The sequence below is a fragment of the Nerophis ophidion genome, linkage group LG27, assembly GCF_033978795.1.
Source record: "Nerophis ophidion isolate RoL-2023_Sa linkage group LG27, RoL_Noph_v1.0, whole genome shotgun sequence".
NCBI classification, from domain to species: domain Eukaryota; kingdom Metazoa; phylum Chordata; class Actinopteri; order Syngnathiformes; family Syngnathidae; genus Nerophis; species Nerophis ophidion.
In genome coordinates this window covers 18,032,544-18,059,657 of record NC_084637.1, presented here as the reverse complement: position 1 = coordinate 18,059,657, position 27,114 = coordinate 18,032,544, and the positions used below count along the sequence as shown (strand labels likewise).

The following is a 27,114-nucleotide window of genomic DNA, read 5'->3' as shown; positions in this document are numbered from 1 at the left end:
GGCTCCTAACATGCTGGAGAAGTCCCCAGATGTTTGTCAGATATGACCAGAGACTGTATATCTCCCAGCTGTGTCAGATATGACAAAATACTGTATATTTGGGCTGGGGGGGGTCCTGAAAATGACTTTTCAAAATTGCCTCTCTAGCGCCACCATAGGAAGTAAAAAAACGTAGCTCCTCCTACCGGTCTCACGTATCGACACAAAAACCACAGGATACGTCCGTCATGACAGGACGCACAAAAGAGACCCAAGAACCCATACCTGAAAATGGACAGGAAGTCGGCACTCTTGTTTTTTTTGTCTAACATTTTTCGGCCAAAAAAAAAAGGGGTGATACTTTAACAAATTGCTCCTAGGGACTTTGAACAAATAAGTCACAGTAAAATGACAAATACTACACATTTAGGTGATGATAAACTGCGACAAAATAATTCCTACACCATAAGATGTGGCAGGGTATGGCGCCAAACTTGGTTCTTATGGTTTTTGGCCAATTTGGGGTTTTAAATAGGGGTGGTACTTTATCAAACTCCTCCTAGGGACTTTGACCAAATAGGTCACGGTTAAAATGACAGATACTACACATATAGTCGATGATAAACTGCGAAAAAAGAATTTGTACGCCATAAGATGTGGGCGTGGTATGGCACCAAACTTTGCTTTGATTGTTTTTGGACATTTTTTGCAAGAAAAAAAGTGTCGTACTTTAACAAACTCCTCCTAGGGACTTTGACCAAATAAGTCACGGTTAAAATGACAGATACTACACATATAGGTGATAATATATTGCGGAAAAAAAATTCCTGCGCCATAAGATGTGGGCGTGGTGTGGCGCCAAACTTGGCTCTTATAGTTTTTGGCCATTTTTTAACTTAAAAAGGTCTTACCTTAACAAACTCCTCCTAGGGACTTTGACCAAATATGTCACAGTTAAAATGACAAATACTACACATATAGTCGATGATAAACTGCGAAAAAATAATTCCTACACCAGATGATGTAGCCGTGGTATGGTTTTTGGCCAATCTTTGGTTTAAAAAAGGGGTCGCACTTTAACGAACTCCTCCTAGCGACTTTGACCAAATGAGTTGTGGTTAAAATAAGAGAAACTACAAACACAGATGATGATAAATTGCGAGAGAGAAAAAAATCCTACGCCATAAGATGTGGCCGTGGTACGGGGCAAAACTTTGCTCCGATGGTTTTTTGCCAATTTTTGCAAGAAAAAATGGGTGGTACTTTAACAACTCCTACTCGGGACTTTGACCAAATAAGTCACCATTAAAATGACAAATACTACACATATAGTCGATGATAAACTGCGATAAAAGAATTTGTACGCCATAAGATGTGGGCGTGGTATGGCACCAAACTTTGCTCTGATTGTTTTTTGACCTTTTTTGCAAGGATAAAGCGTCATACTTTAAAAAACTCCTCGCAGGGACTTTGACCAAATAAGTCAAAGGTTAAAATGACAAATAGTACACATATAGGTAATGATAAACTGCAAAAAAAATATTCCTATGCCATAAGATGTGGTCGTGGTGTGGCGCCAAACTTTGCTCCGATGGTTTTTGGCCAATTTTTGCAAGAAAAAAAGGGTCGTATTTTAACAAATTTCACCTAGGGACTTCGACCAAATGAGTTGTGGTTATAATGACAGATACTACACATATAGGTGATTATAAATTGCCGGGAAACAAATCCTACACCATAAGATGTGGGCGTGACATGGCACCAAACTTTGCTCCGATTGTTTTTTGATATTTTTTGCAAGAAAAAAGGGTCATACTTTAACAAACTCCTCCTAGGGACTTTGACCAAATAAGTCACGGTAAAAATGAAATATACTACACATATAGGTGATAATATAAAGGGGGAAAAAAATTCCTGCGCCATAAGATGTGGTCGTGGTGTGTCGCCAAACTTGGCTCTCATAGTTTGTGGCCATTTTTTTACTTTTAAAAAGGGTCTTACTTTGACAAACTCCTCCTAGGGACTTTGACCAAATAAGTCACAGTTAAAATGACAAATACTGCACGTATATGTGACGATAAAATGTGAAAAAAAAATTCCTACACCATAAGATGTGGGCGTGGTGTGGCACCAAACTTGGCTTTTATGGTTTTGGGCCAATTTTTGGTTTAAAAAAGGGGTCGCACTTTAACGAACTCCTCCTAGGGACTTTGACCAAATGAGTCATGGTTAAAATAACACAAACTACACATATAGGTACGCCATAAGATGTGGCCGTGGTATGGGGCAAAACTTTGCTCCGATGGTTTTTTGCAAGAAAAAAATGGGTGGTACTTTACTTTAACTAACAACTCCTACTAGGGACTTTGACCAAATAAGTCAAGGTTAAAATGACAGATACTACACATATAGGTGATGATAAACTGTGAAAAATTAATTTGTACACCATAATATGTGGGCGTGGTATGGCACCAAACTCTGCTCCGATTGTTTTTAGCCTTTTTATGCAAGAAAAAAGGGTCGTACTTTAACTAACTCCACCTAGGGACTTTGACCAAATAATTTGTGGTTAAAATAACACAAATAGCCGATGATAAATTGTGGGGGGGAAAATTCCTACGCCATAAAACTTTGCTGCGATGGTTTTTGGCCATTTTTTGCAAGGAAAAAGGGTCTTACTTTAAAAAAACTCCTCGCAGGGACTTTGACCAAATAGTTAAAATAACAAATACTACACATATAGGTGATGATAAACTGCGACAAAATTCCTACGCCATAAGATGTGGGCGTGTTGTGGCACTAAACTTTGCTCCGATGGTTTTTGGCCAATTTTTGCAAGGAAAAAGGGTCTTACTTTAAAAAAACTCCTCGCAGGGACTTTGACCAAATAGTTAAAATAACAAATACTACACATATAGGTGATGATAAACTGCGACAAAATTCCTACGCCATAAGATGTGGGCGTGTTGTGGCACCAAACTTTGCTCCGATGGTTTTTGGCCAATTTTTGCAAGAAAAAAAAAGTGTCATACTTTAATAAAGTCCTCCTAGGAACTTTGACCAAATAAGTCACGGTTCAAATGACAGATACTACACATATAGGTGATATTATATTGCGCAAAAAAAAAAATCCTGCGCCATAAGATGTGGGCGTGGTATGGCCCCAAACTTTGCTCTGATTGTTTTTTGACATTTTTTGCAAGAAAAAAGGGTCATACTTTGACAAACTCCTCCTAGGGACTTTGACCAAATAAGCCACGATTTAAATTACAGATAGTACACATATAGTCGATGATAGACTGCGATATAAGAATTTGTATGCCATAAGATGTGGGCGTGGTATGGCACCAAATTTTGCTCTGATTGTTTTTTGACATTTTTTGCAAGAAAAAAGGATTGTACTTTGACAAACTCCTCCTAGGAACTTTGACCAAATAAGTCACGGTTCGAATGACAGATACTACACATATAGGTGATAATATATTGCGCAAAAAAAAAAAAATCCTGCGCCATAAGATGTGTGCGTGGTATGGCCCCAAACTTAGCTCTGATTGTTTTTTGACATTTTTTGCAAGAAAAAAAGGATTGTACTTTGACAAACTCCTCCTAGGGAACTTGACCAAATAAGTCACGGTTAAAATGACATATACTACACGTAGAGGTGATAATATATTGCGGAAAAAAAATTCCTGCGCCATAAGATGTGGGCGTGGTGTGGCGCCAAACTTGGCTCTTATAGTTTTTAACTTAAAAACAAGGTCTTACTTTAACAAACTCCTCCTAGGGACTTTGACCAAATAAGTCACAGTTAAAATGACAAATAATACACGTATAGGTGATGATAAAATGCTAAAAAATAATTCCTACACCATAAGATGTGGGCGTGGCGCCAATCTTTGCTCTGATGGTTTTTGGCCATTTTTTAGCTAAAAAAGGGGTCATTCTTAAAAAAAAAACTCTTCCTAGTGACTTTGACCGAATAAGTCACGGTTAAAATGACAAATACTACACATATAGTTGATTATAAACTGCGAAAAAATAATTTGTACGTCGTAAGATGTGGTCGTGGTGTGGCGCCAATCTTTGCTCCGATGGTTTTTGGCCATTTTTTAGCAGAAAAAAGGGTCATACTTTAACTAACTCCTCCTAGGGACTTTGACCAAATAAGTCACAATTAAAATGACAGATACTGCACATATAGGTGATGATACATTACGGAGAAAAAAAATCTTACACCATAAGATGTGCCCGTGGAATGGCGCCAAACTTTGCTCCGATGGTTTTTGGCCATTTTTTAACTTAAAAAAAGGGTGGTACTTTAACAAACTTCTCCTAGGGACTTTGACCAAATAAACCACAGTTAAAATTACAGCTACTACATATACAGTCAATGATAAATTGCGGGGAAAAAAATCCTACACCATAAGATGTGGGCTTGGCATGGCGCCAAATCTTTGCTCCGATGGTTTTTGGGCATTTTTTAGCTAAAAAAAGGGGTTATTCTTAAAAAAAAAAACTCTTCCTAGTGACTTTGACCAAATGAGTCACGATTAAAATGACATACTACACATATAGTTGGTTATGAACAGTGAAAAAATCATTTGTACGCCGTAAGATGTGGTCGTGGTGCCAAACTTTGCTCCGATGGTTTTTGGAAATGTTTTGCAAGAAAAAGGGTCTTATTTTAACAAACTCCTCCTAGGGACTTTGACCTAATGAGTCACGGTTCAAATGACAGATACTACACATATAGGCAATGATAAATTGGGGAGAAAAAAAAATTGTACGACATAAGATGTGGGCGTGGTAGGGCACCAAACTTTGCTGCGATAGCTTTCGACCATTTTTTGCAAAAAAAAAAGGGTTGTACTTTAACAAACTCCTCCTAGGGACTTTGACCAAATAAGTCACGGTTAAAATGACAAACATGACACATATAGGTGATTAAAACTACAAAAAAACTATTTGTACGCCGCAAGATGTGGGCGTGGTGCCAAACTTTGCTCCGATGGTTTTTGGACATTTTTTGCAAGAAAAAAGGGGTCTTATTTTAACAAACTGTTCCTAGGGACTTTGACCTAATGAGTCACGGTTAAAATGACAAATACTACACATATAGGCGATGATAAATTGCGGAAAAAAGAATTTGTACGACAAAAGATGTGGGCGTGGTATAGCACCAAACTTTGCTCTGATGGCTTTTGGTAATTTTTTGCAGGGAAAAAAAGGGTCGTACTTCAACAAATTCCTCCTAGGGACTTAGACCAAATAAGTCATGGTTAAAATGACAGATACTGCACATATAGGTGATGATAAATTGCGGGGGAAAAAAATCCTAAATCATAAGATGTGGGCTTGGCATGGCGCCAAACTTTGCTCCAATGGTTTTTGGCCATTTTTTAGCAAAAAAAGGGGGTCTTACTTTAACTAACTCCTCATAGGGACTTTGACCAAATGAGTTGTGATTGAAATTTCAGAAACTACACATATAGGTGATGCTAAATTACGGGGGGAAAAAAATCTTACACCATAAGATGTGGGCGTGGAATGGCGCCAAACTTTGCTCCGATGGTTTTTGGCCATTTTTTAACTTCAAAAAAAGGGTGGTACTTTAACAAACTTCTCCTAGGGACTTTTACCAAATAAGTCACAGTTAAAATGACAGATACTACACATATAGGCTATGATAAACTGCGCCAAAAAAATTCCTACGCCATAAGATGTGGGCGTGGTGTGGCGCCAAACTTGGCTCTAATGGTTTATGGCCAATTTTGGGTTTAAAAAAGGGGTCGTACTTAACTAACTCCACCTCGGGACTTTGACCAAATAAGTTGTTGTTTAAATAACAGATACTACACATATAGGTGATGATAAATTGCAGAAACATGTGTACATCATAAGATGTGGGCGTGACATCTCGTAAAACTTTGCTTTGACAGTTTTTTGATATTTTTTTGCTGTTAAAATGGGTTATACTTTAAAAATCTCCTCCTAGGGACTTTGACCAAATAAGTCACAGTTAAAATGACAGATACTACACATATAGGTGATGATAAATTGCCGTCAAATTTTGTGTACGCCATGAGATGTGGGTGTGGTATGGCGCCAAACTTTGATCTGATGGTTTTTTTTGCCATTTTTGTGTGGAAAAAAAAAAGGGGTGGTAGTTTAACAAATTCCTCCTAGGGACTTTGACCAAATAAGTTGTGGTTAAAATGACAGCTACTACACATATAGGCGATGATAAATTGTGAAAAGAAAATTCCTACGCCATAATATGTGGATGAGGAAAGACCACTGTGTGGTTTTCTTTAATGCTAAAGAAAAACATGTATGCAGAGGTGTACTTACAACTTTTTAATAAACACATGATACTATTTATTGGGGGGCACAAAATATGTTCTTCTTCCTGGAGGGGGTATAACAGATTTGCACGACACTGCAAAAATAGAAAAATCTGTAGATTTTTTGGTAAAATTTTTTTTTTTTAAATTGCCAGAATTTTATTACTTAAAGGCCTACTGAAACCCACTACTACTGACCACACAGTCTGATAGTTTATATATCAATGATGAAATATTAACATTGCAACACATGCCAATACGGCCTTTTTAGTTCACCAAATTGCAATTTTAAATATCCCGCGGGTTTCTTGTTGAAAACGTCGTGGAATGATGACGCGTACGCGTGACGTCACGGACTGTAAGGAAATATTAGCGCTGCGCACACACACAGCTAAAAGTCGTCTGCTTTAATCGCATAATTACACAGTATTTTGGACATCTGTGTTGCTGAATCTTTTGCAATTTGTTCAATTAATAATGGAGAAGTCAAAGTAGAAAGATGGAGTTAGGAAGCTTTAGCCTTTAGCCACACAAACACACGGTGGTTCCTTGTTTAGAATTCCCGGAGGTGAAGCTTTACTATGCATCAGAGCAGACAAGCGAACATGGATCCCGACCAAATGTCAACCAGCAGTTTTCGGTGAGAAAATTGTGGTAAAAAGTCGCCCTTTACCGGAGATCAGCTGAGCTTGCGCCGTCCATACAGCTGCCGTCGACTTCCCTCTGACACTGGCCTCAAGACACCCGTGGACACAGCCCTCCGACTATCAAGTACTATTAAACTCACTAAAACACTAGCAACACAATAGAAAGATAAGGGATCTCCCAGAATTGTCCTAGTAAATGTGTCTAAAAACATCTGAATCCGTCCCAATGCAATCGCTTTTTTTTTTAATAGTCTGTCGCTATCAATATCCTTAAACACGAATCTTTCAACCTCGCTCAAATTAATGGGGAAATTTACATTTTCTCGGTCCGAATAGCTCTTGCTGCTGGAGCCTCCCATTAAAAACAATGCGAGGAAGTGAGGGGCCTTCACACTTGTGACGTCATCGTCTGCGACTTCCGGTAAAGGCAAGGCTTTTTTATCAGCACCAAAAGTTGCAAACTTTATCGTCGATCTTCTCTACTAAATCTTTTCAGCAAAAATATGGCAATATCGCGAAATGATCTAGTATGACACAGAATGAACTTGCTATCCCCGTTTAAATAAGAAAATCTAATTTCATTAGGTCTTTTATTTAATTTCATTATTAAAATTTACAGTAGTTCTTACTCTAAATTACTGTAAATAAAACAATGCCATGTTTTTTTTTTTTTACGAAAGTTAAATATGTAAGAAAATCTCAAATGTGAAATCAAAATGCCGTTCCTATTTACAGATAAAATACGTCAAATGTGTGTAAAGGTGACAAAATAAGAGCATAAAAAATGGTCATGTCAATAAATGTCAACAAATATTACAAATGTCAACACAAGAAAGAGAAAGAGTAGAAAAAGAATCAAATGAAGGGAAGGTCAGTCAAGTTTGAGGCAACTAGTTCATTACAGGAGCACATTTGCATAAGTATATTTTATAAATCATGCAGAGGAGCAGTGTGTGAGTGAGATTGTTCCTCACAGTGGAGTCCCTCTACTCTCCAGACCATAATTCTGTAGAGCCAACAGATGCCCAGTAAGCCCCCAGCCTCCTTTTCACTGTGACCGCCATCCATGAGTGCTACCGCCTGAACCACCTCGCTGTTTGCATTATTTATCATCTCCCTCAACTGTGTGGAAACACCTCATTAGAGAAGATGGAGGTGGAGCCTTTACCGTCTTTATGTTCTCAGCATGTGTGACACTGGCGCCAGGGTGCACGGATTTAATAGTCGAGGGCGCTAACCAATGAGCTAAAAGCCAGAGCTGTAGGCTTGTTGTCAAGCGTGACTCCCAAAGGCATCAGGGGGTGGAGCTTACACGTGTCGACATTTAGTCGTGCTAACAATAAATATGAGCGAGCATGCGTCACATACCAAAATGTCTGACTGAGTTGTATACCTTCAAAAAAAGCTAATATGCTAATGTTAGTATGCTAACACTGAGCATACATCACCTACCAAAATATCTCACCCCGAGTTGTATACCTTCAAAAAAAGCTAATATGCTAATGTTAGTTTGCTAACAGTGAGCATACATCACGTACCAAAATATCTGACCCTGAGTTGAATACCTTCAAAATAGCTAAACAAGCTAATATGCCAATGTTATCATGCTAACAGTGAGCATACATCAATTACCAAAATATCTGACTGAGTTGTATGCCTTCAAAAAATGCTATAAAAAAAAGCTAATATGCTAATGTTAATATGCTAACAGTGAGCATGCCTTACATACCAAAATATCTGAGTCTGAGTTGTATACCTTCAAAAATAGCTAATATGCTAATGTTAGTATGCTAACAGTGAGCATATGTCACCTACCAAAATATCTGACCGTGAATTGTATACCTTCAAAATATCTAAAAAAGCTAATGTGCTAATGTTATCATGCTAACAGTGAGCATACATCAAGTACAAAAATATCTGACCTTGATTTGAATACCTTCAAAAATAGTTTAGAAAAAGCTAACATGCTAATGTTAGTATGCTAACAGTGAGCATGCATCAAATACCAAAATATCTGACCCTGAGTTGTATACCTTCAAAAATAACTAAAAAAGCTAATATGATCATGCTAATAGTATGTGCATCAAGTACACGCACATACATACATACACATATATACACATATACATACATATGTATTTAATTTATTTATGTAAGTTTGACCAAAAGGGTTTCAGTCATAGAATATATGTTTTAAATAAATTAGATATTATTATTATTAATATTATTATTAATATAATTTATCGTTTTATTTTATTAACCTACACTTAAATCTGTTGATCAACTTCAGGTCCATCTGTCGTTATAAAGTTGTTTTTATGTTTTATACCCTTTTTATAACAGAATATATATATATATATATATATATATATATATATATACACTGTATATATATATATATATATATATATATATATATATATATATATATATATATATTTTATTTATTTTTTTTTTTATACCAAAAACACAAAATATGGAATTTTTTCCCAAAAACTATTTTAAAGTGTAATATTTGGTGTGAGGTAATTGGAGTCTTAAATATGTCAATAATCCAAAACAGCATTTATTTTTATTCATTATTGTTTGACGGTAAGAAAATAATTGGGCATCCAAAAGGGTCCCACTCCTAAAAGTGTTAAAAATTATATTTTTTTTCAACACTTAAATCTCTCGATGAACTTCATATCCATCCCTCGATTCTACATTAAAAATAAAATAAATGTATTTTTTTTGGTTAGTTTTATGCCTTTTTTGTCAAAGATAACTTTTTCTTTTTGTTTTTCCAAAAACAAAATATTCAATATTTACTTCAAAAAACATTTGATGGGAAGTATTTGGAGCTTTAATAATTCCATCCATCCATCCATCCATTTTCTACCGCTTATTCCCTTCTGGGGTCGCTGGCGCCTATCTCAGCTACAATCGGGCGGAAGGCGGGGTACACCCTGGACAAGTCGCCACCTCATCGCAGGGCCAACACAGATAGACAGACAACATTCACACTCACATTCACACACTAGGGCCAATTTTTAGTGTTGCCAATCAACCTATCCCCAGGTGTATCCCCAGGTAATTTAAAAAAAAAAAAAACAGTGTCCATGGCAACTTTGCATCTTATTACTTTTCACCTGTTTACTCTTAGTCAACTTGTTTATGTATTTTTTGTTTATGTCTCTTTTAGTCCACTTGTTTAGGTTTCTCTTTTTTATGTCTCTTTTAGTCCACTTGTTTAGGTTTCTCTTTTTTATGTCTCTTTTAGTCCGCTTGTTAATGTTTCTCTTGTTTATGTTTCTTTTAGTCCATTTGTTTAGGTTTCTCTTGTTTATGTATCTTTTGGTCCACTTGTTTATGTTTCTCTTGTTTATGTCTCTTTTAGTCCATTTGTTTAGGTTTCTCTTTTTTATGTATCTTTTGGTCCACTTGTTTATGTTTCTCTTGTTTATGTTTCTTTTAGTCCACTTGTTTAGGTTTCTCTTTTTTATGTCTCTTTTAGTCCATTTGTTTAGGTTTCTCTTTTTTATTTATCTTTTGGTCCACTTGTTTATGTTTCTCTTGTTTATGTTTCTTTTAGTCCACTTGTTTATTTTTCTCTTGTCTCTTTTATTCCAGTTTATGTATCTCTTGTTTATGTCTTTTTTAGTCCACTTGTTTGTTTCTCTTTGTTTCTTTTAGTCCACTTGTTTATGTTTCTCTTGTTTGTCTATTTTAGTCTACTTGTTTGTTTGAAGTGAAGTGAAGTGAATTATATTTATATAGCGCTTTTCTCTAGTGACTCAAAGCGCTTTACATAGTGACACCCAATATCTAAGTTACATTTAAACCAGTGTGGGTGGCACTGGGAGCAGGTGGGTAAAGTGTCTTGCCCAAGGACACAACGGCAGTGACTAGGATGGCGGAAGCGGGAATTGAACCTGCAACCCTCAAGTCGCTGGCACGGCCACCCTACCAACCGAGCTATGCCGCCCCGTTTATTTTGTTTGTCACTTTAAGTCCACTTTGGTTTTCTCGTTTGTCTCTTTTAGTCCATTTGTTCATGTTTCTCTTGTTTATGTTTCTTTTGGTTGTCTCTTTTAGTCCACATGTTTATGCTTCTTGTTTATGTCTCTTTTAGTCCACTTGTTTGTGTCTCTTATAGTCCACGTGTTTGCGTTTCTCGTTTGTCTCTTTTAGTCTAGTTATTTATATTTCTCTTGTTTGTCTCTTTTAGTCCAGTTCTTTATGTTTCTCGTTTGTCTCTTTTAGTCCACTTGTCTATGTTTCTTTTGTTTATGTTTGATTTAGTCCAGTTGTTTATGTTTCTCTTTATGTCTCTTTTAGTCCAGCTGTTTATGTTTCTCTTGTTTATGTCTCTTTTAGTCCACTTGTTTATGTTTCTTTCGAACAGTGTTTAGTAGCCCAGCTGTGTGCTGCAAATGCCCCCGAAGAGATGATTATTATACTATTTTGCACAATGTTTGTTAAGGTGTTGTAATTCTCTTCCCTTCAGGTGCCACAACATCAGGCAGTTCTATACCCGCCGCTGACCACGCCCCGTCATGTGACACCTCGGACTTTGGTTGCTGTCCTGACGGTGAGACCGCGTCTAATTCATCGGAAGGATCCAACTGTCCACGTAAGTTCAATATCATCAAATGATATTACCGTTTTTTCTAGACTACAGAGTACACTGGACTACAGGCCACACCCACTAAATTCTAGAGATAAAAATATGTTTCCATATATTTTAGCCGCACCGGACTATAAGCCACACCCACTAAATTCTACAGGTAAAAATATTTTTCTATATATTAGCCACACCGAACTATAAGCCGCAACCACTAAATTCTACAAATAAAAACATTGTTCCGTATATTAGCCTCACCCGACTATAATCCACACCCACTAAAAATTCTACAGATAAAAATATTTTTTCCATATATCAGCCACACCCGACAATAAGCCGCACCCACTAAAGTCTACAGATCATTTTTCCATATATTAGCCGCACCAGACAATAAGCCGCACCCACTAAAGCCCAGAGATAAGAAAATGTTTCAATATATTAGCCGCACCCAACTATAAGCCACACCCACTAAATTCAAAAATATGTTTTCCCTATATTAGCCACACCCGACTATAAGCCACACCCACTAAATTCTAGAGATAAAAATATTTCCCATGTATTAGTCTCACCTGACAATAATCCACACCCACTAAATTCTACAGATAGATATTTTTTCCATATATTAACCACACCCGACTATAAGCCACACCCACTAAATTCTACAGATATTTGTTTCCATATATTAGCCTCACCTGACTATAATCCACACCCACTAAATTCTACAGATACAAATATTTTTTCCATATATAAGCCGCACCGGACTACAGCCGCACCCCCTAAATTCCACGGATACAAATATTTTCCATATATTAGTCACACCAAACTATAAGCCACACCCACTGAATTCTACAGATATTTTTCTTCCATATATTAGCCGCAGCTGACTATAAGCCACACCCACTAAATTCCAGCGATAAATATTTTCCATTTATTAGCCTCACCCAACTATAATCTACACCCACTAAATTCTACAGATAAAAATATTTTCTGTATATTAGCCACACCCGACTATAAGCCACACCCACTAAATTCTACAGATATTTGTTTCCATATATTAGCCTCACCCGACTCTAATCCACACCCACTAAATTCTATCGATAAAAATATTTTTTCCATATATTAGCCGCACCCCATATATGCTACAGATAGAAATATTTTCCATATATTAGCCACACCAAACTATAAGCCGCACCCACCCACTGAATCCCTGAGATAAAAATATGTTTCCATGTTTTAGCCGCACCGGGCTATAAGCCACACCCACTAAATTTCACAGATAAAAATATTTTCCACACATTAGCCCCACCGGACTATAAGCCGCACCCACTAAATTCTACAGAAAAAAAAATATGTTTCCATGTATTGGCCGCACCCGACTATAAGCACACCCACTAAATCCCAGGGATAATTTGTCCCCAAATATTAGCCGCATGGGACTATAAGCCACACCCACTGAATTGCAGAGCTAAAAATGATTTCTATATTTTAGCCACACCCACTGAATTATAGAGATAAGAATATCTCCATGTATTATTCACACTAGACTGTAAGCTGCAGATATATATTACATATACATTGTGAAATTAGTTATTTACACAGATATATTCTGTAAATGTTTATTTGCATACCTTAATTGTTTCCAAATGGTGTCTATAACACGGCAGTAAAATAGCCGATCAAACAAAACAGAAATCATGGTCATGGACCCAGTAGCTGCGCAAGCTAGCTCTCCAATCAGCTAAACAGACTCAATAACTCCACGGTGACGTTTAGGTGAATTTACTGAGGAATTTGTGAAAGTGAAACTGAAAGTTATGAATAACTCGTAAACATGTTGGCATAATAGCTAATGCTATTGAGCTTGAAGACATTACGATAGCATGTACAAATAAGCATGAAGATACTCCTACAAACATCACACATTGAACACTTTAGTAAGAATTGTTTTAGTTATATTGTAAAACTTTCAAACATTGTTTGGAGTGATGAATGAAGAACCCATACGAGTAAAAACGCCATGGACGGCTTTTTGCTCATATTTCCAAACGATATGATTAATGAACCTAACACATATTTTTTGGGGGGGGGATTCCGGGGGAATGTTTGTATTTGGAGTCCACTAATGTTCCGCCATCTGTGGTAAACAAACAGACCGGCAGCTGCTCCTCCTCAATCATCTCCTCCCTCAAAATAGGAGCAGATGGATAGGAAGTCAACAAATCTTCACGGCGGGACAGAATATGGCCGACGTTTGTCACGACTGGAAAATATAATCCTGTCACAAAAGAGTGAGTGTGTGCGTGTATGTGTGTGTGGTACTTGAGGATAAAGTTTGCCAATAACAAAAAAAAAAAGTCATAGTTTTGTCATTTAAAGCCTTAAATGTATAAAATATCAAAGCTCTTAAGATTACAATATTTTTCAAAAACTTTTAATAAACCGATGTTTAAAAAAAGACAAATTTACATAGAATTTTTTTTAAACTATTTAATCACAAATAATGTGATGATTTGCGATTTAACATTTGAAATCTTTTTTTTTTTTAAGGAAATATTTTTTCTTTTTTTAAACATTTGTTTATTATTACAAGTTAAATGTGAACAAAACGCGATTATTCACGATCAGTTTTAACCTTTTTTCAAATGCAATTATTATTTTTTTTTTTAACATGTTTGAATTTTTGGGAAACATTTTAGTCTTTAGACAGTTTTAATATTTCATACATATTTTTAAAGTTTTGTTTGACTAAAACTATGACTTTTTTGTTATTGGCAACTTTTAATCTTCATTATCGTGAACTTGTATTTAAATCGGAAATAGTGAAGATAAAAAGTTGTCAACAAAAAAAAAGTCATAGTTTTAGTCATTTAAAACCTTAAAATATGTATGGAATAATAAAGCTGTGAAAAGATTAAAATATTTTTCCAAAAAATTTAAACAAACAGATGTTTAAAAATAGAAAAATATTTACATTTGAAAAAAGAGTAACATTAAATCATGAATAATTGCTGTTTGTTCACAATTAACTTGTATTTATTCGGAGATAGTGAAAATAAAAAGTTGCCAATAACCAAAAAAGGTAATACTTTTAGTCATTTAAAATCTTCAATTATGTATAAAATATTAAAGCGGTCAAAAGATTAAAATATTTTACAAAAAACTGTAAATAACAAATGATTAAAAAAAGAATATTAACATTGAAAAAAATGTTTTTTAAATATTCAATCGCAAATAGTCTTTTGTTCACAGTAAACTTGTATTTGATTGGAAATAATGAAGATAAAAAGTTGCCGATAACAAAAAAAGTCAGTTTATCATTTAAAACCTTAAAATATGCATGAAACAAATCTGTCAAAAGATTAAAATATTTTTCCAAAAAATGTAAACAAATGTTTAAAAATAGAAAAATAATTACATTTGAAAAAAGACAAACATATTTAATCCTTAATCGCGTTTTGTTCACAATTTAATTGTATTTAATCGGAAATGGTGAAGATAAAAAGTTTGCCAATAACCAAAAAAGGTAATAGTTTGTCATTTAAAACATTAAAATATGTACAAAATATTAAAGCTCTCCAAAGATTTAAATATTTTTCCCGAAAATTAAACAAATGTTTAAAAAAAGAAAAATGTACATACAATGTTTTAATCGATATTGACTTGTATTCAATCTGCGATAGTGGAGATAAAAAACTGCTATTTGAAAAAAGTCCGTTTGTCATTTAAAACTTCAAAATATGTATTAAATATTAAAGCTGTCAAAAGATTAAAGTATTGTTCATAAAAATGTAAATAAATTGTTTAAAAAAAAGGATATTTTGTTGAAAAAAATACTAAAATATTAAAAGGCAAATAATCGTGTTTTGTTCAATTAACTAACTTTTATTTATTCAGCAATAGTGAATACAAAAAGTTTGCCAGTAATCCCTCCCAAAAAATCAGTTTTAGTCATTTAAAACCTTAAAATATGTATAAAATATTAAAACTGTCAAAAGATTCAATTTAAAAAATAAAACTCTAAAAAAAGTTTTAAAAAAAGAAAAAATTTAGATTTAATAAAAAGATTAAAATTTAGACGTTAATCACATTTTGTTCACAACTTTTATTTAAATCAGAGATAGTGAAGATAAAAAGTTGCCAATAACAAAAAAAAGTCAGTTTGTCATTTAAAACCTTAACATATTAATTAAAACTGTCAATAAATTGTTTTTCAAAATACTTAAATGTTTAAAAAATAAAAATATTTACATGTAATTTAAAAAAATATATTTAATCGGGAATAATTATGTTTTATTCACAATTCGCTTGTATTTAATCAGCGAAAGTGAAGGTAAAAAGTTGTCTAACAAAAAGTTAGTTTTAGTCATTTAAATCTTTAAAATATTAAAGCTGTCAAAAGATTAAAATGTTCACAAAAAATGTTAAACTGTTAGGTCTTGGCAAGAATGAGGTCTCAGGTGCAGAAGAGAGACACTTGACTCAGACAGTTTTCTTTCCTATCTCTTGGACAGAGTGATTAAAACAGAGTGGCTACAAAATCTCTTTGATACATTCAAGTTACAAAAAAGATACGTAGCATAGGGCGTAAGGTAATAAATGGAAAATTACTCCGTAGGGAGGAAAAAGGCAATAGCAAAGTTCTACACGAATCTAATAACAAAAAAACAAACAAAAACAATCAATGATTATCTTCAAAAAAGGTAAATCACTCATGCGGAGGAGCCGAGAAGATATAAACAGAAAGTATGTTATAAAGTGCTGAGAGGACTGCAAACTAAAGCGCTCAAAGAGGAGGAGGAAAAAGGGAAGGCAAGGCTCTATGAAATTGACACAAAAAGACTTGACCAGAAAGCTTTAGCAAACAAAAATCACTCTCTCAGAGGGAACAAAGAAATCAATAAATAAAGCGAGACAATACTCATCAACTTGGTTCGAGGCTGTGGTCAAAGGCTGGCGGTACGTGACGAGACAATATACTCTTGCAACAAGACTGGGGCAGACGAGGACTATATACACTTGAGGGATGGTGACACAGGTGGGCTCACTCAGGCAATCAGGAGAGACATTAGACCAGTGACACAGGAGGAAAGTCAAGTGGCCTGAAACGAGAGGAGGATTGGAACTTTCAAAATAAGACAGGAAGTTTGCCAGACAACCTCAAAACAGGACTTCCCTCACCACAGTGTGACACAAATGTTTAAAAAAAAAAAAAGAAAAAAGATTTGAATTAAGGTTAAAATAATAAATCACGTTTTGTTCACAATTGACTTGTATTTAATCAGTAATAGAGAATATAAAAAGTTGCCAATAACAAAAAAAATCATAGTTTTAGTAATTTAAAACCTCAAAATATGTATAAAATATTAAAGCTGTCGAAATCTTAAAATATGTTTCCCAAAACGGCAAATAAACAAATGTTTAAAAAAACATTACATGGAAATTTTTAAAAATATATATGTTATCGTGCATAATTGTTTTTTGTTCACAATTAACTTGTATTAAATAAACAAATGTTTAAAAAAAGAAAAATATTTACATTGAAAAGAAAGGTCAAAATGTTTAATCGCAAATTGTCGCATTTTTTTCACAATTGACTTGTATTTAATCGGAGATAGTGAAGATAAAATGTTGCCAATAAAAGAAAAAGTCATACTTTTGGTAATTGAAAACCTTAAAATATGTATAAAATATTAAAGCCGTCAAAAGATTAAAATATATATTAAAAAAAACTGTTAATAAGCAAATGTTTAAAAAAAGAAAGCTATTTACATATAACATTTTGTTTTAAATATTTAATCGTGAATAACTGTGTTTTGTTTACAATTAACTTGTATTTAATCAGCAATAGAGAAGATAAAAAGTTGCCAATAACAAAAAAGTCCGTTTTAGTCATTTAAAACTTCAAAATATGTATGAAATATTAAAGCTGTCAAAATATTAAAATATTTTTCCAAAAACTGCAAATAAACAAATGTTTAAAAAAACCTTACATAGAAATTTTTAAAAATATACATTTTTGCGTGAATAATTGTGTTTTGTTCACAAATGACTTGTAATAAATAAACAAATGTTTAAAAAAAGAAAAATAATTAAATTTAAAAGAAAGGTCAAAATGTTTAATCGCAAATCGTCGCGTTTCTTTCACAATTGACTTGTATTTAATCGGAGATAGTGAAGATAAAAAGTTGCCAATAACAAAAAAGTCATACTTTTAGTAATTGAAAACCCTAAAATATGTATAAAATATTAAATCTGTCAAAAGATTAAAATAGTTTTTCAAAAACTGCAAATAAACAAATTATTAAAAAAAACATTACATAGACATTTTTAAAAAATATAAATTTTATCATGAATAATTGGGTTTTGTTTACAATTGACTTGTAATAAATAAACAATTGTTCAAAAAAAGAAAAATATTTACATTTAAAAGAAAGGTCAAAATGTTTAATCGCAAATCATCGCGTTTTTTTCACAATTGACTTGTATTTAATCGAAAATAGTGACGATAAAAAGTTACCAATAACAAAAAAAGTCATACTTTTAGAAATTGAAAACCTTAAAATATGTATAAAATATTAAAGCTGTCAAAAGATTAAAAAACATTTTTCAAAAAAACTGTAAAGAAGCAAATGTTTAAAAAAAGAAAAATATTTACATAAAACATTTTTTTTTAAATATTTCATCGTGAATAATTGTGTTTTGTTTACAATTAACTTGTATTTAACCAGCGAAAGTGAAGATAAAAAGTTGCCAATAACAAAAAAAGTCATAGTTTTAGTCATTTAAAACGTCAATATATGTATGAAATATTAAAGCTGTTAAAAGTTTAAAATGTCCAGTTTCCCTTTCACAAATTCCTCAGTAAGTTCACCAAAACATCACAATGGAGTTATTGAGTCTGCTTAGCTGATTGGAGGGGTAGCTTGCGCAGCTAGTGGATCCACTACCACGACTTCTGATTTGTTTGATCTCCCCGTTTTACTGCCTTGTTACAGACACTATTAGGAAACAACAAAGGTATGTAAATAAACATTTACAGAATATACTGTATATGTGTGAATAACTAATTTCACAGTATATATATATATATATATATAATATATATCTGTGCCTTATATTCCGGTGCGACTAACATATGGAGATGTTCTTATCTGTAGAATTTAGTGGGTGCAGCTTGTATTCCGGTACGGCTAATATATGGAATATGTCCTTAAATAAAATAGTGAACATACAACAACTTGTCTTTTAGTGGTAAGTAAACAAACAAAGACTCCTAATTAGTCTGCTGACGTATGCAGTAAAATATTGTGTCATTTATCTACCTATTATTTTGTCTACATTATGAGAGACAAACTGTAAAAAAATATTAATAATCTACTTGTTCATTTACTGTTAATATCTGCTTACTTTCTTATTTAACATGTTCTATCTACATTGCTGTTAAAATATAATAATCACTTATTCTTCTCTTCTTTGATAATTTACATTAGTTTTGGATGATAACACACATTTAGGTATCGATCCGATATCAAGTCGTCACAGGATCATATATTGGTCATATGTAAAGTCCTCGTGTGTCCAGGGACATATTTACTGACTTTATAAACATAATATAATTGTTTTCAAAACGAAAGAACATTTTGTGTTACTAAAAAATATCTATGTAGTCATAGTAGTATCGACTAGAAACACTCCTGTACTTGGTATCATTACAGTGAATGCACCAATGGTGTTTGTTTACATCGTGACGCCGGTGAACTACTACGATGTGTAATGAAACATGTTTAGCTATTCCTCGTCCTCCAGTGATAATATTACTTGTAAGAAACTAATATATTTGTCGACATGGAAACAAGGATTAGTGATTCAGAAGTAGCTAAAACACTTTAATGTCTTCAAGCGCCTCTTCCTGAGGGTGTTTCAGTGTTATAACTTCACCATTATCTTTACTTTTTACGCCAAAATGCGTCTGTTCTCCCTTTTCTGTCTACATACTGTGTCTGCTTGTAAGTACTGTTTGTGCGTGCTCTGCCAACAACGGGGTAGGACTGGTACTTTTTAGAGGCGGTATGGTACTGAATATGATTCACTAGTATCGTGGTACCATACCGGTATACTGTACAACCCTAGTATGATATGTGTGTGTGTATATTTATATATATATATATATATATATATATATATATATATATATATATATATATATATATATATATATATATATATATATATATCTATATATATAGATATATCTATATATATATATATCTATATATATAGATATATATATATAAATATAAATATAAATATATATATATATATATTTATCATTTATATATATAGCTCACACACGTACATATATATGTGTATATATATATATATATTTATGTATATATATATATATATATATATATATATATGTATATATATATATATATAGCTCACACACACATACATATATATGTATATGTATGAATATACACATGCATGTATATATATGTGTGTGTGTGTGTGTGTGTGTGTGTGTGTGTGTGTGTGTGTGTGCGTGTGTGTGTGTGTGTGTGTGTGTATGTATATATGTGTTTATTTATATATATATGTGTGTGTATGTATATGCATTTATGTATGAGTATACTGTGTATATAAGCGTGTGTGTATATATATACATATATAAACATATATATGTATATATACATATATATATATATATATATATATATATATATACACACATATTTATATATATATATGTGTGTGTTTACATCAGAAACCTTGATTATATATATATATATATATAGATAGAGATATATAAATATAGAGATATATAGATATAGATGTAGATAGATAGATAGATAGGTAGATAGATGGATAGATGGATGGATAGATAGATAGACAGACAGACAGACAGACAGACAGACAGACAGACAGATAGATAGATAGATAGATAGATAGATAGATAGATAGATAGATAGATAGATGGATAGATAGATAGATAGATAGATAGATAGATAGATGGATAGATAGATAGATATACTTATATATATATATATATATACATGTATGTATATATATATATATATATATATATATATATATATATATATATATATATATATATATATATATATATATATAGTGGATGGCCCAAATCCATAAGTCCCACCTGAGTGGAAGCTGATATTTGACTTCCTAGCAGCGCTGTAACATCACCTCGCTTCCTGTTTACCTCAACTCTTTTGCCGCCGTTTGAGGGCACGCCATCACATCAGAACAGGCGCGTTAAAGAGTGAAAATGAAGGAGACAATTAGGGTAATCATAGCAGCCATCTTCTTCCTGCAGAGGCTCAGGCAGGGGCGGCCATTGTTGATTGGGGCAATTTGTTGCCTTGATTGCAAGCGGCGTAGAGGCAGGCCATCCCACTCTGTTGGGGAGTCAAACAGTGTGCAGGGAAGTGATTGATGTCGCACGACTTGACCTCCAAAGTTGATGAACTATCATCTTGTTATTTATTAATATATTAGTTTTAATAAGAATTCCTTTTCAAAAAGACGTTTTAAGCCATCTCCATGCAATCAGATTTGTTTTAACCTTTGAAAGAATAGAATAGAATAGAATAGAAAATAACGTACTTTATTGATCCCTGTGGGAAATTCAGCACCACAGCCTGCTCACAATATACAATGATAATAATAAATAATATGATATATTATATATATCCATCCATTTTCTACCGCTTATTCCCTTTCGGGGTCGCGGGGGGCGCTAGCGCCTATCTCAGCTACAATCGGGCGGAAGGCGGGGTACACCCTAGACAAGTCGCATATATTATATATATATAATATATAATATATAAATAATATAAATATATTCTACATTTAAGTGCAGTCAAGAGGGAACATATGCATTAAACCAAGAGTTACTTTTTGGGTACTGATTAATGCGAAGGGCTACCAGTTTGATACACACTTTAAATAAATTGCCAGAAATAGCCAATTTGCTCAATTTACCTTTAATAAATAAGTCTATTTATATTAAAAATGGGTATTTCTATCGGTCATTCCGTCGTAAATTTTTTTTCCTTTTACGAAAGTTTTTTGTACAGAATAAATGATGAAAAAAACAATTAATTGAACGGTTTCAAAGAGGAGAAAACAAAAAAAATGAAAATTAAATTTTGAAACATGGTTTATCTTCAATCTCGACTCTTTAAAATTAAAAATTCAATCGAAAAATATTAAGACAAAAACTAGCTAATTCGAATCATTTTGAAAGAATTAAAAAAATAATTTATGGAACATCATTAGTAATTTTTCCTCATTAAGATTAATTTTAGAATTTTGAGGACATGTTTTAAATAGATTAAAATCCAATCTCCACTTTGTTAGAATATAAAACAAATTGGACTAGGCTTTTTTTCTAACAAAGACAAATCATTATTTCTTCTAGATTTTCCAGGACAAAATTTTTTAAAGAAATTCAAAAGACTTTGAAATACGATTTAAATTTGATTCTACAGATTTTCTAGATTTGCCGGAATAATTTTTGGGAATTTTAATCATAATAAGTTTGAACAAATATTTCACAAATATTCTTTGTCGAAAAAACGGAAGCTAAAATAAGAATTAAATTAAAATGTATTTATTATTCTTTACAATAAAAAAAAAAGATTTACTTGAACATTGATTTAAATTGCCAGGAAAGAAGAAGAAGGAATTTAAAAGGTAAAAAGGTATATGTGTTTAAAAATCCAAAAATCATTTTTAAGGTTGTATTTTTTCTCTAAAATTGTCTTTCTGAAAGTTATAAGAAGCAAAGTAAAAAAATAAATGAATGTATTTAAACAAGTGAAGACGAAGTCTTTAAAATATTTTCTTGTATTTTCAAATTCTATTTTAGTTTTGTCTCTCTTAGAATTAAAAATGTTGAGCAAAGCGAGACCAGCTTGCTAGTAAATACATAAAATTTAAAAAATAGAGGTAGCTCAGTGCTAAGTGCTTTTATTTGAGCGATTTTTTTAGAACAGGTCAGCCGGCTACTCATCTGGTCCTTACGGGCTACCTGGTGCCCGCGGGCACCGTGTTGGTGACCCCTGCATTATCCAGTCTGATGGCTGTCGGTATGAAGGACCTCCGGTGTCGTTCCGTGTTACATTTTGGGAGTCTGAGCCTTCCACTAAACGTGCTCATTCTCTCCACAAAGTCCGAGTGTAGTGGGTGGGAGGTGTTGCCCATAATGGTTAGGAGTTTTGCTAGACTCCTCCTCTCTGACACCACCGCCAGACAGTCCAGCTCCACTCCCACCACGTTGCTGGCCTTCTCTACCAGCTTGTCCAGTCTGTTTGCGTCCCTCACTCTCAGCCCGCCGCCCCAGCAGGCCACAGCGTACAAGAAAGCGCTCGCCACCACCGACTCGTAGAACATATTCAACATCTTTGCACAGACCTTGAAGGATCCTAGTCTCCTGAGGAAGTAGAGGCGGCTCTGTCCCTTCTTGTAGAGGGCCTCAGCGTGTTTTGACCCATTCAGCTTGTTGTCGATGTGTACTCCGAGGTATTTATAATCCTCAACCATGTCCACATCGACCCCCCTGATGGAAACAGGGGTCACTGAAGTACTCCTCCTCCTTCCCAAGTCCACAACCAGCTCTTTGGTCTTTGTCACATTGAGGTGGTTCTTTCCACACCATGTGACAAAGTCCTCCACCAGTGCCCTGTATTCCTCATCATCACCATCCTCAATACACCCCACTATCGCAGAGTCATCAGAAAACTTCTGAAGGTGGCAGGACTCTGATTGATATTGGAAATGGGTGGTGTAAATGGTGAAGAGGAAGGGGGAGAGGACAGTGCCCTGCGGGGCCCCGGTGTTGCTGACCAGCCTGTCAGACACACAGTCCTGCAGTCGAACATACTGTGGTCTGTCAGTCAGGTAATCTACAATCCAGGACACCAAGGGGTTCTCCACCTGCATCTTCTCCAACTTTACACCCAGTAGCCCAGGCCATATAGTATCGAAAGCACTGGAGAAGTCAAAAAACATGACCCTCACACTGCTTGCAGGCTTGTCTTGGTGGGTGTGGGCTCGGTTCAGCAGGTAGATGACTGCGTCCTCCACTCCCAGTCTTGGCTGGTAGGCGAATTGGTGTGGGTCCAGATGGGGCTTTTTTGAAAAAATTTATTAAAGGGGAACATTATCACCAGACCTATGTAAGCGTCAATATATACCTTGATGGTGCAGAAAAAATACCTTTTTTTTTTTAAACGATTTCCGAACTCTAAATGGGTGAATTTTGGCGAATTAAACGCCTTTCTGTTTATCGCTCTGGAGGCGATGACGTCAGAATGTGACGTCGCCGAGGTAATACAGCCGCCATTTTCATTTTCAACACATTGTAAACATTGGGTCTCAGCTCTGTTATTTTCCGTTTTTTCGAGTATTGTTTGGAACCTTGGAGACATCATGCCTCGTTGGTGTGTTGTCGGAGGGTGTAACAACACTAACAGGGAGGGATTCAAGTTGCACCACTGGCCTGAAGATGCGAAAGTGTCTGCCGCCAGACCCCCATTGAATGTGCGGGAGTGTCTCCACATTTTACCGGCGATAACAGACATGGCACAGAGATGTATAAATAACCTGTAGATGCATTTGAAACGATAAAGTCAACAAAATCACAAAGGTGAGTTTTGTTGATGTTGACTTATGTGCTAAACAGACATATTTGGTCGCGGCGTGACTGCCAGCTAATTGATGCTAACATGCTACGCTAATCGATGCTAACATGCTATTCACCGGCGGTGCTAAAGCAGAAATGGCACAGAGATGTATGGATAACCTGCAGATGCATTTGCAACTATATCAAGTTTCCTTCCACCCACATTTAATGCGAAAAAAACACTTACCAATCAACGGATTTAAGTTGCTCCATTATCACAAAATGCGAAAGTCCTGATCGTTTGGTCTGCACATTTTACCGGCGATGCTAACGCAGCTATTCGGCCATGCTATGGCTATGAATAGCGTCAATAGCTATCCGCTCAATAGCTTCAGTTTCTTCTTCAATACTTTCATACTCCAACCATCTGTTTCAATACATGCGTAATCTGTTGAATCGCTTAAACCGCTGAAATCCGAGTCTGAATCCGAGCTAATGTCGCTATATCTTGCTGTGGTATTCCCATTGTTTGTTTACATTGGCAGCACTGTATGACGTCACAGGGAAATGGATAGTGGTTTCGAAGATAGCGAAAATAAGGCCCTTTAAAGTTTTATTTAGGTATATTCCGGGACCGGTAAAATTTGGAAAAAATCTTCAAAAAATACAACAAGCCACTGGGAACTGACTTTTATTGTTTTTAACCCTTTTGAAATTGTGATAATGTTCCCCTTTAAAATTTATATACCTGCATTGCAAAATGAATCAAATCGTCACCCCAGGATTTGTAAAATAATCGAATCGTTTGTTGCCCAAAGGTTCACATCCTTTATAAAAAGTTTAGTATGACTATGACAAAGTTGATCAGACATAAAGCGATTATAAAAAGTCGGGTGCATAAAAAGTCGATTCACATCAAATTGCGATTCTTTAGTTTTTAAAAATACATTTTTAAAAACATAATATTAGTATTCATATTTTATAAGAAATAGATTTTAAAAAGACCCTTTGAGGCCACATGTGTGCAACCACAAGGAGATGTTCTAACTTGTAACCTGTGTTGAAAAAGTTGTATTATAATTACTAATCTAAATAATACATTGCAAAATGTATTCGAATTGTCACCCCAGGATTCAGAAAAGAATCGAATCATTTGGTTCCCAAAGATTCACATCCTTACTAAAAAACATAGTATGACTATGACAAAGTTGATCAGGCATAAAGTGATTATAAAAATTAGGGTGCACAATTAATCGATTCACATCTTAATTGCAATTATTTTTTATTTAAAAAAAAGTTTAAACATTTGTTTACATTTTTTATAAAATTCGATTTTTCGAAACATATTTTTACAAATTTTTTGTCAAAATCGATTTTGAAAAGACCCTTTGAGGCCACATGTGTGCAACCACAAGGAACTTTTCTAACTTGTAACCTGTTTTGAAAAAGTTGTATTATAATTACTAATCCAAATAATATGTTGCAAAATGAATCAAATCGTCACCCCAGGAATCGGAAAAGAATCGAATCATTTATTGGCAAAGATTCACATCCTTAATAAAAAACTGTACTATGACTATGACAAAGTTAATCAGGCATAACGTGATTATAAAAACTAGGGTGAACAAAAAGTTGATTCTCATATTAATTGCGATTCTTATTCATTGCGATTCATAATTTAGTCATAATTTTAAAAAATATATTTTATTTTTTATTTTTTCATTTGAGAATATTTTTTTTATAATATGTTTTCAGGCTATCCCCATGCAGCCACAATAATCTTTTTGAACCTGCAAACTGTTTTGAAAAAGTTGTGTTATAATTATTATGCATTCATTGCAAAATGAATCAAATCGTCATCCCAGGAATCGGAAAAGAATCGAATCATTTTGTACCCAAAGATTCACACCCTTAATAAAAACTGTAATATGACTATGACAAACTTGATCAGACATAAAGCGATTATAAAAATTAGGGTGCACAAAAAATCATTTCACATTTTAATTGCAATTCTTTAAGTTTTAAAAATGGATTTTTAAAAATGTAATATTTTTACAAATTTTTTATAATAATCAATTTTTAAAAAGACCGTTTGAGGCCATATGTGTGCAGCCACAAGGAACGTTTCTAACTTGTAACCTGTTTTGAACAATCCAAATAATACATTGCTAGACTCAGTTTGAATCGAGAATCGATTCTGAATAGAATCGTTATGAATCGTCAGAATAAGATTGAATCGTTCAGTGGCCAAAGATTGACAGGCCAAATAAAAACTGACCTGCAGAATTGAAAAATGGTTTCTTCCTTAATGAATCAAGTATACAGAAGAGAAGAGATCCATTCACATGGCCCCATTCCTGGGCGAATCTCGCGTGAGAGGAAGAGCGGGCGGGCTGGTTAGTCATTGTGCAACGCAGTCTGTTGAAAATGATGGAAAGCACCACTCTGCTGTGGTCAAAGTTGGAATTGCCACAGAACACATTTGAATAGAGTCAACACTCTGCTGCCACCTGGTGGCTACAGTGGACGGTGCAATCCCTAAATTTGTCACGTTTCATGTGTCAGGTAAAACAAACATGTGAAGTTGTATTTACATGCAATGCACTCATTGTGGACGTGAAACAGCTGTGTGGTGTGTCTGTAACAAGTTGTCTTTGTGCTCAGTCCTCCATGCCTCTGCCAGACTCTGGGACCACTCTCCGTCTGGTAAAAACTTGGTCACGTTGTCCACATTCCACCCTCTCGCACTCCTCCTCTCCACCAACCATTTTCTAACCACTTCCTGTCTGCCACCACCCATCACTAACCCACGCGGGGCACGGCCAGACCAAAGACCGACGATTGTTAGGCGGGAAGCCAGTCCGAGGCGCAATAACACATTTTTTT

The 27,114-nt window shown here is 34.4% G+C and overlaps 1 protein-coding gene across 4 annotated transcripts in view; it reads left to right on the top strand.

The window, feature by feature from the left end:
• Nucleotides 1-27,114, top strand: part of agrn (agrin) — a 506,995-nt gene that overhangs the window by 400,376 nt on the left and 79,505 nt on the right. For all 4 annotated transcript variants that reach the window (XM_061889588.1, XM_061889590.1, XM_061889587.1 and 1 more), the window contains one exon: nt 11,460-11,585. In XM_061889588.1, coding sequence (XP_061745572.1) covers nt 11,460-11,585 — 126 coding nt within the window. The remainder of the gene's footprint in view (nt 1-11,459; nt 11,586-27,114) is intronic.